At 43.7% G+C, this 17,233-nt stretch overlaps 1 protein-coding gene across 1 annotated transcript in view; it reads right to left on the minus strand.

Moving 5' to 3' along the window:
- Nucleotides 1-8,210: 8,210 nt before the first annotated feature.
- Nucleotides 8,211-17,233, minus strand: part of kcnq1.2 (potassium voltage-gated channel, KQT-like subfamily, member 1.2) — a 161,189-nt gene continuing 152,166 nt past the window's right edge. Inside the window, exon 19 of the mRNA XM_019265789.2 lies at nt 8,211-10,186. Within this exon, the coding sequence (XP_019121334.2) occupies nt 10,040-10,186 (147 nt within the window). The 3' untranslated portion in view covers nt 8,211-10,039. The remainder of the gene's footprint in view (nt 10,187-17,233) is intronic.

Raw genomic sequence — 17,233 nt, forward strand, 5'->3', positions numbered from 1 at the left:
ATTGTCCCAGTGTGTGGGCCTTTGTGTGGAGGGCCATTGTGAGGGGCCGCGACCGGCCACTGTTGTGTCTGGGACTTCTCTGCTCAGACAAAGAGCCCGTCGACGAAGCCTCCACCCTGCCCAAACAGCAGACTGACTGACTGACTGAGCGTCTGACTGACTGCTTGACTTAGGTGGCTGACTAACTGACTGAATGGCTGACTGGGTGTCTGTTTTGGTTGACTGATTGATTGGATGGTGACACGGGACGAGGAAGTGTGTGTTTGCACCAACCTGCAATCTTCAATGTACAACAGCGATCAACTATTTTGAATAAAAAGCCTTAAATATGCAAATCTTTTTTTTTCTATACTAAAAATGTACCTCCAGCCTTTCTATTTAATGTAGTATTTTTTATGTAATTATGACAATTACTGGATTTTTTTTCCCCAATTAAAAAATATTTAAAGGATTTTTTGAAAAGAATCATAACTACATTAAGACATACTGTGGTTGCAGGGAGTGTGAAAACATAGGTTGCACCCACTGTGGATCTTATGACAGGAAATTATTCACAATGTATGTATGTATGTATGTATGTACACTGCACTCCTCAGAAAAATGCATTTTCAGTAAAGTGTAATACAGTGTAGTGTAATGTACTGATGAATGTGTGTGTGTGTGTGTGTCACACTATAGGCACAGCATTTAAACAAAGCATTATTTTCATCTATACAGTGAGAACGTGCGCTGTAATGTGAGTGTTGTCAACAACCTGTCATTACTCAAGTGCAACATGGGCATTTTCTTATTTCTTCAGGCAGTGGGAGGTATAATTTCACCACACTGATGTAATAATTACACACAGTGAGTAGAAAATGTTATGTTGTTTGTAAAAGTCTGACACATTTCTTTATGAATTACATATAATTTTTTTTTTTTTTTTTTTTGCAGCTGACTTCTAGAAATGGAAGCAGCCCAGTTGTGCAGCGTGACTCTGTCATATTCCTGTGACCTGTGTTTGACTTTCATTTCACCTCTTGACACACGATGCACTCATCATTCCTCGGAATTTCGCTCATCAGCATTCCCAGAGCAACTCCTTTTTATGCAACACGCTCACAAACGTCGAAGCGCGTGTGTGTGTGTGTGCGTCTGCAAGTTCCACAAAAGCCAGCGAGGTCACCGGAGAGGTCACGCTTCTGTACGGCCACTATGATGCAACAGTGTCTCTGCTTGCATAAGAAACACCTTTTTCTCTTACAGCAGGAATGTCCCTGAGAGCATTCCTGTTACACTCCAACACTCCATCACAGCCACCCAAACAAAAAACCCACAGCGAACTCGAGGAAATTCCAGTGAGCCAGTCAATCAGAGACGCAGAGAAGGCATCATCGGGCCCGTTCCTTCTATGCGACATCTCGCATGTGCCAAGAATTCACACTTCCTTGCTATATCAACAGAAACAGGTTATCTTTTCCTGTTAACCGCCCCGGCACTTAATATAAAGTCACAAGTTCCTCCCCATGTTTCCTGCCCAGACCACAACCAACGTCATCGAGCTATTCCCTTGGCACCTCAGGCTCTGAATAAGGGGAAAGCAAGTGCCCACAAACAAACACCTAACATCCCTCTCTCTTTCTGTCTTTCTCCTTCTGTTTCCTTCGTGCCTCTAACAGGCTAAGCTCAGGCCAAATGGCATCTGAATGACTGTATTTTTTTTTTTCTTCTTGCCCCCCCCCCCCCCCGTTTTTCTTGAGCGTTTGTTTTAGCCTGCCTGGAATGCCCCTGGTGGGTGGGGTTTGGATGTTTTTTTGGACAGCTCAATTGGATTCAGTCAGCCAGGGAAAGCTGTATCAATACGGGAAAACACACATAGGAGGAATTTCATTGAATAGCAAAATACTCTACTGACGTCGCTCTGGTCCCCCCCACCACCCACCCGAACACTCGCAAGTGTGTGATGTGTGGAGTGTGTGAGATGTGTGTGTGAGAGTCTGGGGATGAGTGACAGGCAGAAAAAGGCAGGAGGGAGGAGGGGGAAGGGAGATGTTAGGGAGATGCTGCAGAGCATCGAATGACAGATGTGCAGATGTGCATCTGTGGTGCGGCCTTTTTTTTTTTTGCAGGGGAGAAAAAAGAGGGGAGGGGAGGACGAGGAGGGGGTGGTAATGCTCATTAAAGCAGCGCACCTGCAGCCTATCAAAGAGCCTTTATCTTTTATCAAGGCAAATCTGCTCAAGCACGCAGCGCGAGATGTGAAAACAGGCAGGCTGTGCCGCACGCTCAACCCTGCAACCCCCACCCCGCCCGCCTGGCTCATTCTCTCTTTATCTCTCTCTATGTTTTCTGACCAGTGGATGGTACCTGCCCCAGTAATCCCATCAGGAATGTCCAAGGATGCGTTTAGATGCACTTGGCCGAGAAGTGGAGGCAAAGTTTCCAGCTGAAACATCTGTGCACAGCTGAGCAGAGCAGATAGGCATCATGATAATGTTAGGTCACAGAATATTTGAACTTTTTTTTTTTGGGGGGGGGGGAGTTACAAAATGTTTGAAAATATTACACTTCAGTGCAGTTTGGCTGCTGCTTCTTGTTTTTTAAGGGATTTTGATCTTAGCGAGACTGCTAGTTCAAATAAAAGATTCCGATTATAAATCATAAGTTACAGCCGGCGACTAATGACTCATTTCATTATGGATTAAGATGTGTGTTTACTCGGTTAAACATTTAGTCATAAAATGCGAGAAAGCCAGAGAGAGAGAGGTGCCAAAGGTGACTGCTTGGTTTGTTTCACCAAAGTCAGAAGTCATGAAATCTGAGATTCAATTAGCAATCCTTAGCTTAATAAATGACACCGGCTGACTAATAAAGTTATGATTTATGTCACTGACCAGTCAGGTCAGGAGTCAAATCAATTAATAAATACATATTCTGACTAATATGACCTGTTAAGTCATTGGTTTATAAGTGTGTCAGCAGTGGGGATTTTGTGTGTGTTGTGGTGGTGGAGATTTATTCCTGCATATTAATACTAACTAATGTCCAATTGAAACCAATTTGTTATGGACTCCTATGTGTAGTATAACTCTATCCATAATGTAACCGCGTGTCAACCAGCGGACGAGCTTTTCCACACAGATGGTGGCAACAGTATGGGCGTGTTAGGATGTGATGTGAATTTGACGCGATGTAAAATATTTCCATATGATGCAACTTTTTGTAACATTCGGAGGAGTGTATGTGGCAATAATTCCAGTCAGTCAAAATACATCTTACAACACTGACCGCAGTATACATCAAATTACATCCCATCCGCTGAGCCTGGCCTGCCATAATGTCTAAACCAATGACAAGGGAACACTGTCGGTTAAAATGACACAGAATGGAAAATTGTCTTCAGAGTTGTTTTGGATCGGTACCAGAAGTGCATCAACTTTCCACTTTTCAGGAGCAATAAAGCAGCCCACATTTCATCTGAATATACCCAGACTTCTTCAAACTTTTTTTATTTATTTTGTATTAAAATTTTTTTGTCGTCCCACTTCTGCTGCCCTCATCAGGAGGACTCGTGGGGCCTCTGCTCTGCAGGGTCCTCAGGTTCTGGTGTTGAAAAGATTCCTGCCATAAGAATGAGTGAACATGTTCTCCAACACAGGGCTTGATGAGAAAAGCAGACTCCTCGCCATATGAAATCTACCTCTGCTTTTGGACAGCCGTGGATGTGGTCCATTGGCTTCCCAAAATTTCAATTTTTCACTCTGTTTTCAATTTGCACTCACTGTAGATTACCGTGTCGCTGTTTTGGGGATTTTTTGAGCTGCCTTGCTGTGCAGATGTTGCGAAGACGAGGCGGGTATAAAGATGCAGATCAATAAAAAAAACACAGTAAATAACAGATTTTGTTAGTTTCCTCATCATCCCTGAAGCCTCATTCTTCATACTTGACTGCTCAGAGTTTGTGCTGTGTATAATAAAGTCAGTAATAATGTAAGCATATTAAGCTTTTCTCAGGCCTTATATTTGTGTTTCTGTTTTCACTTCCCTTTTTCTTAATTAAAAATACCTGAAACACAACACCAGACTTTTTTGAAGCTTGTATATCACGTCTGAGTTGTTTTGAAATAACAGTCCCCCTCTCGCTCTTACAGTAGCTCTGTGGTGCAGCTGTCCACCATGCCTAACATTCTGCCTCGGCGGGCCAAACCCCAGCGCACCACTGAAGTCCTTCCAGTTTCTAGCCAGGAATTCTCTCCCTGTCTGGGGGAAAAGTCCCCAATAATATGACCTACATAAGCAGCCCCCCAAGTCAGCTTTCCTTTGCCCCCTTTTTGCCGCACCTTGTACTCCCCCCCCTCTTTCCCTTCAAAGTACGCTCGGACCTCTGCTCAAATCTGCAGCAGCCGTAACAACACATTAGCAGCAGTCACACTTAGTAAAGGCAGCCCTGGGAGGGGTTTTCTAAAGGCCTGGCTGGACCCAGGATGTGAAACTGAGCAGCTCAGATGGATATTTGGATCTGAACGGTGCCGGTTTGTGATGTTGTTCTTGGCTGTCGAGCTTTCCTCTGGTCCCCGGGAGGGGTGGGGCATGGCCACAGACATATGGCTAAGGGAAATCTCGTAAGGCCAAAGGTCATGGGGGGTCAATCTAACCTCCTGGCCTCTGGTTGATTTATTATCCCATGGGGTGATGTCGCCCTGCTCGGACCAAACAGAGAAGAGGTTAAAGGGCGTACTGTATCTGTTGCTGTTGTGAAAGGCTGCATAGAAAAGCAGTTTTCTGAGTTGGGGATAAGGGGACTCAGAGGGCCCTGAAAACAGAGCCCCAAGTACTGTGGGGCTATTTAAGATGAGGAACTTTACCAGTGCTGCATTTCCCACAAGGAAACCATGGAAACCAAGTAAATACTTAAGTAATAAGAGGGCTTAACAGTGATTTTGACATCTAAGAGGTGCTGTTAGGCGCAACATGAATAGCTGTGTCTCATGTCTCTCGTTGCTCAGCTTAACCTTGGTAAGACTCGCTTTCATACCAGACTGCCTACACACCACAATCATAAAAAAAATGATGTAAAATCTTTTTACATAAGCCAAAAACATAATTCTTTAACATTATTCATCCGAGCAACTCCCTTTCTGCTCCCGTATGAGCTGCCCTTTTTCTCTTCTTTTTTCTTTTTTGTACTCGACTCTAATGAGATCACAGGTGTGTGCGTTATTGGGTGTTTTATGATGGTTTTGAGTCAGACTAAGCCAATCAGAAATAAACTGGAACAGTCTTATTTTATGCTTGAAGACCAAAAATGGGAATGTGAAATATTCTGTTGTAAAGAGGTAAAAAGGGGGGGTAGGTGGGGGAGCTGCAGCAACTGTCCTCCAGGCAACTGGCGGCCTCAGCTATTTAGGGACAACTCCTGACAGAGAGGCTGGCATCAGCTGCTGCTGACATTGTTTGTCACAATCTTGGTTGACACAGTACAAACACACACACACACACACACACACACGCATACACCTGTTGACTCATATCTGCTTTCATATAGCACTGCTCGGCCTCTACATGCCTCTGGGCCTCTCTAGACAGGTGGCCTGCAAGCACCCCCCATGGTGGGCAGGACCAGGACACGACCGCACAGCCTGACAACTACCACCCGCTCGGCAGCCGCGGCCTCCCAGCTGAGGCTGTTTTTTTTGTTGTTTTTTTTTGCATGTGACTTCTTTCGTGGGGAGCAACAGGAATTATGAGACATGTGAAAAACATCATGTGTTCATGTTATGAGGCATAGACAGCTTAGTCTCCTGGATCTCCAGCATGCCACCATCTCCTACCTGGCTTTATTTATATTTGAGCCTAACGCAGCTCTTCTGAAGTGTCTTCTCTTCATGACTTGATTTATATAAAAATGTTAGGTTTACAGTTACAGGTTTACAGTTTGGATGAATTGTTAGGTTATGATTAATGCTTCGTAATCTTAAGGCTGCAAATTCGAAACTGTTTCCATCCCCCAGCTCAGTGACTCGTGACTCACCGAGATGATGTGACTATAAGAGCTCTGCTGAAACCGCAAAAGGTGAAAAAAAAAAATATGTAGAAATGTGATGGAAATATGGCATTTCATTTTGTTTCATGAATTAATTGGAGGTCACGGTCTCTTCAATGGCGCCACTAAGATCTGATATTTTTTTGCCTCTTCAGTGGAGCAGAGATTTTCACGCTCCATGCACGCCATGAGTTATTTGCGAAATCTGTTTCCATTTCAATTTGGCTCTGAAATACCAATTTTTCCACTTGAGCCAAGCGTAACATTTATTTTGTGATATCTCAGTTTCTTTTCAAATTCCAATCAGATTTTGAATTTGAATCAATCAAATTATAAGAATTGAAACCTGCATTTATTGTTTTTTTGGCCACTAGGGGGCAGCGTAACAAACACACATCACCTTATAAAGTCGATATTGGTGAACAAGTTAGCAAACTGGCGTAATAACACATTGAAGACAGACACAGAGCAACAGTAGAATTCATTAGGAGTCATGTATTTGTCCATCTGACAAGTCGGATATAAGTCATCTACTTGTAACTTTGTTTTGGTCTCAACCAACTCCTGAGGGAAATATCTGGGTCTCTTATCCATCGATCCATTTTTCATAACCGCTCATCCATATTTTATTTGTAAAAGATTATTTTTTTTGGCCTTTTTAGATAGTACAGCTTAAGAAAGACAGGAAGCAGAGAGAGGGGGAGTGACACGCCGTCCAATGTGGGATTCGAACCGGAGCCAGCTGCAGCGAGGACTATAGCCTCCACACACGGGGCGGCCGCTTAACCCACTTACCGACTGCCCTCATCCATATTTTTGACTGTGTGCTGTCCAGTGCTGATCAGTTAGACTACGATGAGAGCAGTGAGAGCGACCCAAGTGAAGAGGCAGGCTGTAAACATGTTTTACAAAACCATGAACTACAACTGAACTACAGGTCTGTGGCCTTCAAGCTCTTTCAAGTGTGAAGGTTACAATATCGGGGGTATTTTGAGTGTTTTCATCACTTTATTTACGTCTACAGCATGTAAGTGCCACAATTTAAGTTTGTTTTGTGCTACTTTCCAGCGACATAATGAACTTCTGTTCTATTCTGAGCGTGGCTCAGGTGGCACGATCAAAGACAACGTGGACGATTGACAAAGCTCAGAGAGTGTAGCGTTTCATGACCTAGCATGAGTTCCTCCTCTGCAAGAGACTCTGGGATTGCCAGATTTCACTGTCCGGCATCTGTGACAGTGCGTCCCTTATATTCTCCTTTTAACTGCTTCCTCAGATCCTCTTTTAGGTTGCGCTCCTGTGTACTTCTGAGATCAAACTGTCTTTTGAAGTGGGAGTCTCTCTCCCTCTCTTCCCTCTGTCTCGTCTTGAGATGAAAGAGGAGCACGGGGTGACACAGAGTGGCCTCTGCAGACGGAGGTAACCATGGGGTCTCTCTTTCACTCTTTCTTCCCTCTCTCTCTCTCTCTCTCTCTCTCTCTCTCTCTCTCTCCCCTGCCAAAATCCCCCAGCAGTGATAGAAACCAGAGGAGGACAAAAGGCAGCGGAGCTCTGCGGCCCTCCGGCCCATGTAGTCTCTCTGGCTAATTGAAAATGGCTTTGCTCTCCTCTTTGCTCTCTTCCCTGACTCACTTATGCTCCTGCCTCTCCTCCTCCTCCTCCTTTTCTCTCTCTCTTTCTCCCCTGCCTGTCCACCCCTCCCCCGGGACGACCCTCCCTCCCTCCCTCCTCTCTCTCTCTCTCAGTCTGTCGGCACTGGACTGTGCTGATCTTGGGACATCCCCAGTATTTTTTGGCCTTTGAAGGCAAATATAATTGAGTGGTAATATGAGATGTATTCTCTTTTCCTCCGCATGCCTCGTTCAATGGGTTATGGAATATTGAAGTTCAAAGTAGGTGTTATTTTTTCGTTCTCTTCCCCCCTTTTCGTGGTGATTGCAGTGTGAAAGGAATTTAGCGAAATGAGGAGTTGAGGAGATTTTAGTTGGATGGAAACTCCGGCCCATAGCTTACCTTGACCCAGGCTCGGCTTAAGATTTGAACAAGCGGCACCTCACCCCCCAACTCTGAAAAAACTGTAAGACAAGTTTCACCCTCCAATGAAAGCAAATTATGGAATAAGATGAGCTGGTAATCAGATTCCTCCCAAACCGAGAGAGCAGGCCAGAACGTAATGAAATGGAGTTTTATTATTTACAGCAGAGCTACAGTGCAGAGAGGGTGTGCGTGAATATCATTTACAATCATTTCCATCCATCTGTACAACAGGAGCCTCACTCTGTGTTTCTCATCACTCCGACAAGCAGGCAGACATGTTCCAGGTTGATCTTTCCACATGATAATAAATACAGTACAATAAGGCAATGTTTCTATTTACAACTCTTATAAAACTGTACAGGAGGACAGATATGTATCAAGGTCTTGTCACAAAATTAGAGTGCCTTTTTGAAAATACAACCACTTTATTTAACGTGAGATAAAAAAAAACAAACAAACAAAAAAAAGCTATTTCTTAACCACCGCAAAAATTATGAAAATATATACTAAGAGAGAAGAGACAGCCTCTCCTCGTTCCCCTTCCCTTTTTCACCCCCTTCTTTTTGTGTGTGCATCCGTCTTTTTAGGAATGTGCATGCTATAATTATGGGAAGCCTTTCATACAGTAGTTACATAGCCATAGAGTTATTTTCTATTTTCTACTTCCTTACATGCCTCGACGTCCTGTCAGATAAATACTATGAGCATGGGAACAAAGTGAGAGCATTGTCTTACCGTTTTCAAAACGTGTGCGCTCTCGGTGGTAGGTGGCTATTTTTTCGGAAACCTTTCACACAGAATTAGCGTGCCTGCCCCTCAAAGCTTACTGTTTAAATTCTGCACATTTTCCAGTGTTTCTTTTCATTAGTCGCTCACAGTGAGTAATCTCCCCTTACCAGGAATTCAGCACTTAATTAGCTCTGGAGAGAAAAAATAATCAGAGCTTTAATGGGGCAAATTTATTTCAAATTGCACACAGCAGTGTGAGCCCCCTGAGGAGGGTAATAGAGGATATTAAGTAGAGTCCTGGTGGTGGTGGTGGTGGTGCTAAAAGTGCTTGAGATGGATGTATGTATGAAAAACAGTTTGCCAGTTTGGCTATTTTTATTAACCTCACTGTACTGTGTCTGCAAATCAGCACCACGTTAGACACATCTCTATAATTCCACGTCTTCTGGTCTCTAACGCGGGGCAAAGTCAACAGATAATCTGCCCTTTTCTCCGTTTGTTATTCAATCACTACTAACAAACACCCACCGCAGCCTAAGTGCAGTTAGTCTAGATGGATATGTGGCTATGGAAATAACCCTGTTGTGTACTGGGTGTGGATGGTGCCAAGATAATCAGAAGGATTTGAGAAATGCCTCTGCCATAGCTGGACTCTTGAGTTTTTCTCTGTGTCTTTGGGGAACCCGAGCGCTTTGATTGCATTACGACTTCATTACTGGGTTAGTTAGCCTTGGAATAATATTTGGAGTAGAGGAATGCGGCTCTGTGACAGGCCACACATAAATTAACATTATCTGAGTAGTGTGATTATGAGGCTAATGTAGTGAAATAAATTCATGCGGCGTGTCGCTGCTTGAATGACTGAATGTGCTGCAAAGGAGGGAAGACTGAGGGCCCACAATGCTAGTATAGAAGAGAAAGCTACATTTAGACAAGACAACAAAAAATTCAAAATAAAAAACCCAAACAGGGCCGACAATCATCAGAGGAAAGAGGTCAGTCAGCCTTCTTTCTACACCATGAATCCCACTCTCGGTGGCACTCTCGGCCCCTCGAGTCCCAGAGCAACTCAGCAGCAAGTGGACAATTAAAAAGTTGTTCTCTTCTCAGTGGTCAAAAGTCAATGAGAGAATTTAGGATTGCGAATCGAAGAGAGGGAGAGGGTTTTGGAAGACTTAGTCTTTTTAATTTTTTATTTTTGCAGGCGTGGCTGTTCTTTAATTCTCCTTTGGTGATGACATCGTCATACCATCAGGGTCCTTCGTCGATGCTGACGCCCATGCGCTTCTGGATGGTCACCCTGCGGATGGAGGGCTGGGGCGTCAGCTGCGGTTTGGGCGGAAACTGCTCCATCAGGACCCGCAGGACCGAGTCCATTTTCTGATCCATCTGATGGACCTGGATTTTTTAAACACAAATGACAAAAATAGGTTAGGCCAGCTGAATGCCTCCGGGGTAAACACTGCGAAACAAACAAAGAATGTCAGCGGTGTTTGTGTCTTTGTTTCGCGTCCGTCTGTCTCTTTAATATAGATGCCATCCCAATGACAGAGCAGTGCGGGGATATAATGACATGTTAGTCTGCCAGTCGCTGTCTACCTGCTAAAGCCACTCATTACAAAAGCTGTTGAGCTATATGATCCCAGAGTAGGCGGACAGACACACACACACACACACACACACCCATACAGGCCGCTCTTGTTTACATGCTTTCCTAACTATAAACACAGGTGTGTCACCCGGCGGAGACATCGCTGACAGCGCGCAGCAGCCAGCCTAACTATGGTGCGAATACAGACGAATGGCTCCACCTGAGTGATGGAGGGTAAACACACAACAGACTGTCTGGTGACATGCAAATACAGTCAGACGCACCACAAAAAAGCAGTCGCACAGACTTCAAAGAGCTTGTCTACGTAAATGGACTGTACTTATATAGCGCCTTTCTAGTCTTCCGACCACTCAAAGCACTCTACACTACATATCTCATTCACCCCATTCACACACATTCATACTCTGATGGCATTGGCTACCGTGCAAGGTGCCAACTGCTCATCAGTTTAAGGATCTAAGCATTCATACAGCCATCGGGAGCAACTTGGGGTTCAGTATCTTGCCCAAGGACACTTCGGCATGCAGACCAAAGGAGCCGGGGATCGAACCGCCGATCATCTGATTAGTGGACGACCCGCTCTGCCTGTGAGCCACAGCCGCCCCCTACGCCTTCACAGCCGTGGCCTTGATTTTACCTCTGTACTTATTTATTTCCCCTCCTGAAGTACTTACACAACACACACACACACACACAAAATATCCTCTGATGGCTCCAATGGCTTCAAGAAAGCAAAGGGAAAAGGATAAAGATGGCGCTTCGTAAATCAAAGCCTAAACAGCAAAGCACATCAAAGAGCCATAACATCTCACGCACGCAGGCAGAACAGACAGATTCAGACTCCCGTCTCCCTTTCTAGATGCTGATAGCGAACAACTCCGGGCCCGACTGCGGTATTTCTGGCAAGAGCACCATGAGATAGTTAACATCAATGGCATTTTCATAGGCTCGAGCCGTATGGTCCCCTCTTTTCTAACCCCCCTATCTTTTTAGTGCGTGTGCCTGACGGCTCGGACGTTTTTACGGCAGAGCGAGACATTTAGCAGCTATAATTGTTGTTGAAATATGAGCCATAATAGTGAAGTGTAAATCTGAGATATCAAGAGCGTGTCACAGAGAAAGAGTGAAATCCCATCTCAGCACGCCAGCGATCGCAATTCATACGCAACGACGGAGCGTTCTCCAAATGTCTGACAGATAAATTTGCTTTTTCTTTCTCTGATTTCAGATGAGTCGAGTTTCTAGACGCGTGTTTTCGTGTTAAAGACAGCGCAGATAGTCACCTTAAGGTCATAAGTCTGCTTTGACTTGACTATGATGTTTTTTGTCGATTACAGCTATAACTATTCAATCAGAAATATCCATATCTCCAGGGTGATTGCATTCGTTTGACCTTTTTTGCTGATATTTCACCATCCACAGTTCTTTCCTTCAGAGATTGTACCATGACCTAAATAGTTGCACTAAGTAGACGAAGCACGCGCTGGGCCCCGGATGAAGCTTAGTGAATAATAGGCTATCATAAACATGTTGGGCAGTAATCTACAGACTTATCAACATTCTCGTTGGAGCTTAAAATGGATCAGGAATTCCTCCTGCTGTGTGTCTAAAAGGAGTGGCCCAGGAGACAAGGGAAAAACATAATTAGACACACAGGAGTGTGTTACAGTATGTGTGTGTTTCTGTAGATGGATGTAGGGACAGACATGCATGACATGTTGAGAGGGGGCGAGATTGTGCAAGTGCAATATGTGTAAATGTGTGATCGTGAGAGTACGTCCTCTTTGTTATGTCATTACAAGTGACGTCTATTTTTCTCTCATTCGATGGCTGTCCAACAGTAATTTGGTGAAGCTATCAGCTGTGTTGACCTAACTCAAAGGTCAGCTCAATGTGTGCAGTGTGTACGAGCAGTTATGCAAATATCCACCACTGTTCCTCTTTGCCGACCTTCTTCCTTGTTTGATGTGATATACTGTATCTTGTCATAGTCTATCTGACTTTTCCTTTCGTCGCACTACGTAATGTTGTGGCGCCTATGACAGATGTCAAAGCAATGCTCGCAGCTACTTCTACAGCTGAAAATTACGTATGAAAGGAGTTTAAGTGCTATTTTCCTTTTGTAGATGCCTTTAGAAGCTCTAAATTTGCATTTACTGTTATTTTGTGTAGTGTGTAAATGCTGGAGTCGGGCGTCACCGCCGCTGTGTCATATAGAAACGCATGTGATCCAGTGACAGGTGATGCTTCAGCTGTCACCGACGCTCCCTCTGACCACAGACAACACATGGGACAGTCACAGGCGGGGCTGACACTTCAGCAGCAGGAGTTTGTCTCAACTCTGACTCAGCTCAGAGACAGAGGCGGAGACAGAGAGACGTGTCCAAATGTCCAAGGGTGTTTCTCCTCTGTCAATTCATGATGTACACAGAGGTATACTGAAATAACTGAATAAAATATGAACCAGTCATAACCCCAGGTAAGCATATTATGTCTTTAGGCCTTTGAATTACTTACTATGCACACAAATACTAAATGTGAGCACAAAAATATAACTTTTTTTGTTCACTGAAGATAGAAAAGTCTCACTCAGCATACTATACTAAGACTACGAATGATGATTTCATCCATTGTTGATGAATAAATTCCTATTTTTATTAATGGATTATCTATAAAGTGTCCAAAAATAGTAGAAAATAGTAAAAAAATGTAATGTTTTGTAATAAGTGACCTCTTCAATATCCCAAAGCCCAAAGATTTTAAATTTACAATATTATAAAACAAAGAAAAGTAGAAAATCCTCAGATTTTTGAGGCTGGAAATGAATAAATATTTTAAAAATTAAAATATGAAATGAAGGGTTGGCCTGTGGGAACCAAGAGAGATACTGAACAGCTGAAAAGCTTTAGCAAGCACCACAGACACACACTACCTACAGTGTATTTGTATTTTGACCGTTATTTCATGTGCTTCCAGTCATTGCAGAGACAACCAAGACAACGGTGGGGAGGACAGAGAGCTCCCGTTCACACAGGAACACCCTTCCTGAACCACCTTCCTGCCTTCCCCTGGGACGCTTTGTCTGTTATCTGATGACACACAAGTACACAAGCAGACAAACAAATGTGCATACGGCATAAACGCACACTCTTGTTTGTGCTGGCACGCCTGTCACCTAGCAAGCAATAAACAAACAAGGAGCAGACAGGGACCACATTAACTGTGGTCAAAGAGCTGCAGGGGCGAGTTTAGGCAGAAGTGTAATAATGGAAAAGTAACAAAAAGCTGATGTGAGCAAACAAGTGTGAAAACATTCATGGAGACGTGACAGTTTGTCCTGCAAAGTAAATGTATAATTTAAATAGTTGGTGTTGGTGCTCGGGACGGCTCAGTTTGGTTACATTATGTATGTGGACTCTAACCAAATTCATGACAACATGAAATAAGATCAACTTTATTACCCCCACAGGGTGATTTATTCGATTTTTTTCCCAGACACTGAAGCTGAAGCACAAAAGGCAATAAAAAAGCAGCGAGTCTGAAAACAAGAACAGACAACCACACGTGTCAGACATACATTACATCACACGTCCAGATCTGACACGGGCTTGTTCCATAAACTCGCTACGAAAAGTTGTGCGGCCAAAGCATTGTTCAAACGAAGAAGATGGAATAGTTTCTAGAGACGTACGTCAGGGTGAATGCTGTGAGATGGATGCACAAGATAACAGTCAGCAGTGGATTGTAACTCAGTACATTTACTCCGATTTTTAACTTTACTTGAGTATTTTCTTTACATGTTACTCCATCACATTTCAAATATCGTACACTATAACACACTGAAAGTCGGCCTAGAGTGACATTCATTGAACTTCATTGAAAATGAAAATGCAATCAATTAATAGACTAACAAATTAATTAACAACTATTTTGAATTATTTAAGTATTGAAAAGCATTTCATGGTTCCAGCTTAACGGACGTGACAGTTTGCTGCTTTTCCTTTGAACCGTTTTCATCAAATTCATTTATTTTTGAAACAATTTTGAGGTTTAATCAGCAGATTAATCTATGAAAAAGATAATATCAGTCAATAATATCAATATTAATAGCTACACTCCAATTACATCAGTAAAATCCTACTGTCACTTGCATGAGTAATGATGATCTAATGACAATATACCTCCTTCATTGCCTTAGTGCCTTGGGTTGGGATACTTAATGTAGTGTACAGTAGGCAACAAATAGCTGTAATAGATACATAATTTGTATATCTGAATATACACTGTCATTTCTACATACGTAAGTGAAAATGTATGAGGGATATCAGAGTTCAAGAGGTCAACAACATATCACTGAGAGAAGAGAAGAGAAGAGAAGAGAAGAGAAGAGAAGAGAAGAGAAGAGAAGAATATTTGACTCTTGCAGTGCAGCAATCTTTAATTCACACACAGGCCTGTGCCGATAGAGCGATTCACACTGCCATCTGTTGGAGAGCCGTGCAGCCTGAGAGAAAATCTTGGAGCTGCTTATTGCTGCTTTCTGTCATCTGTGCCAAATTCTACCATCCCATGATTACTGACAAATGGAGACATGACATGCAAGAAGGATATGAGATACTGGATGAAGCAGAGCTGACGGAGTGCGTGGTAGCCTTGACATGTAATAAATGGTATTTAGGTGTTGCGGAGTGGTGTGGCAGTCAGTGGGGGGAAAATAAGGGCCAGTAGTTCTGGCTAAATTACTGAGAACGCACAGGACCCCGAGCACGTAGGCAAACAAAAACACAGCAACTCATAGAGACACATATACCTCCCATTCTTCCTCGCTCTCTCTCTCTCCCCCCACAGTCACCTTGAGAGGCACTAAGGAATGAAAAGGAGGGAAGAGGAGTGGAAATAGAGGAAATACAAGAGTAGAGTAGAGGAGAAAGAGGTGCAGGGCTGCCAGAAGGAAAGACTACCAGCTCCAGGAATGTCCTGGCATCTGTGTCTGACATGCTATTCGACAAAACAAGATTCCTGTTATTGAAATGCTCTCAATCGCACCAGACAATGGAGAGACAGAGCCCGGGACAGAGAGAGTGATAAGATGAGAGGGGAAAACAGTTGCACAGGTCGCCGTCCTCGCATGCTGTAATGAATGTGTAATGTGTTTTTCCCACCGTCGTGACCTCAAAAGGCCTCGCGCCGCAACAACCCGTGTGACACAATTTTACAGCGTCATTCTTTTTCTCTCGCCTTTGTTGTGACTGTGTTGTACTTGCATGGCACTAGCCTGAGTCACATGATGTTCATTCCAATTGAAAAAAAATAATTCTTTAATATCCCACCGGGGCCTTTTGAATGACTAAGCAAGGTTTTAAATTGCGGTTATAGTTAAAACAGTCTATTTTTTTCCCTTCTTGAAGTCTGTTTCCTTTCTGTTAAATTATCTTCAGACAACAGAATAGTGCAACCAAAGTATTTCTTGAGCAGGGGTCCCCAAACTTTTTTCGGTGCGGGCCACATCAACTTGCCTTTCTGTGATGGGAGTCTATAACTGAAATGATATCAGTCCCACCAGGATTTCGCGGGCCTTTTTTGAAATAGTTGCGGCCTAAAATGCCTGATGTTGCATGAGGTTTTTTAAAAATTGCAGTTAAGAGCCGGTCACGGTGCACCACCGGAAGAAATGTGCCCGGCGGAAGCCAGCCAGCGCCGGGGAGAGGTCCCACGAGGGGATCCTCCCGCACCGTGCGGCCGTCCCTGACCCGCCGAGTTGAATCCCCCGGGCAGACTGCGCAGAAGTTGATCACGAGCAAAGTCACGTCGGAATATACCATTGTGTGAGGGGATGAAAATGAGCTAGTACTGTAAATAGTTCGTAAATAAGGTAGATTTTAATTAGAATGCCAAGCTTAATCATTAAGGGTGGATATTTTATAATAGGAAAATGCAATTTTGAAAAATAGGCCATGTTTAGAGGGATTGTTTGGGATCGTTAAGTGGGCCACTCCAATTGTTTAGGCGGGCCGGATGTGGCCCTGGGGCCGTAGTTTGGAGACCCCTGTTCTTGAGCAACAGTGAATATAGCAGCTCACTCTGAATACACCAGGCCTTAAACGGTACCCTAAAGTAGTCTGAATCCATTTCCTCCCTCCATATATCATCCTGCATTGATTACATCCAAGTCTAGTGTCTAACTGCCTTCTTCTTCCATGCATTTTGGAGCATTACTGTGTTATTTAAGTGTAAATGAATGGTACAGTGCAAAAGTTTGTTCTATAACATCGCTAGTGGTAAAAATAATCCACACGGTAACAGTAAGAGAAGATATTTTCTATGTTCAGTTAACTTCTAGAGTCAACAAACAGCAAATGTGAAAAACGTGCAAGATATTTAAGTCACACCTCGTCACTTTTACCAAAAGCACATCGTGGCATCAATGAAATCAATGAAACCGGAGCTCATTTACAGAACATGGCAGAAATGCAATATAATATGCTTAATGACCAGAAAATAAGAATAGTTATGTTTTTGTCAGGGTGGCGCTGTGGTGCAGCGGCAAGAAGCAAGATGGTTTGAAGCCTGGCTGGGGCCTTGGTTAATTGGTGACTCGTAGGTGCCTGAATGTGAGCGTGAACGGCTGTTTGTCTCTATTTGTCAGCCCTGTGATGAACCGGTGTACCCTGCCTCCAGCCCAGTGTCAGCTGGAATAGGCTCCAGCCTCCCATGACCCCTGATAAAGGTGTGAGGTTACAGAAGACGGATGGATTTTTTTTGTCTCCTACAAGCGCCGAAGGTCATCTTCAACAGGGTCCACTGTTTGGAACTGTTGTTTTGGTTCACTCTCA

This window comes from Larimichthys crocea, chromosome XXI (assembly GCF_000972845.2).
Source record: "Larimichthys crocea isolate SSNF chromosome XXI, L_crocea_2.0, whole genome shotgun sequence".
Lineage (NCBI taxonomy): Eukaryota > Metazoa > Chordata > Actinopteri > Sciaenidae > Larimichthys > Larimichthys crocea.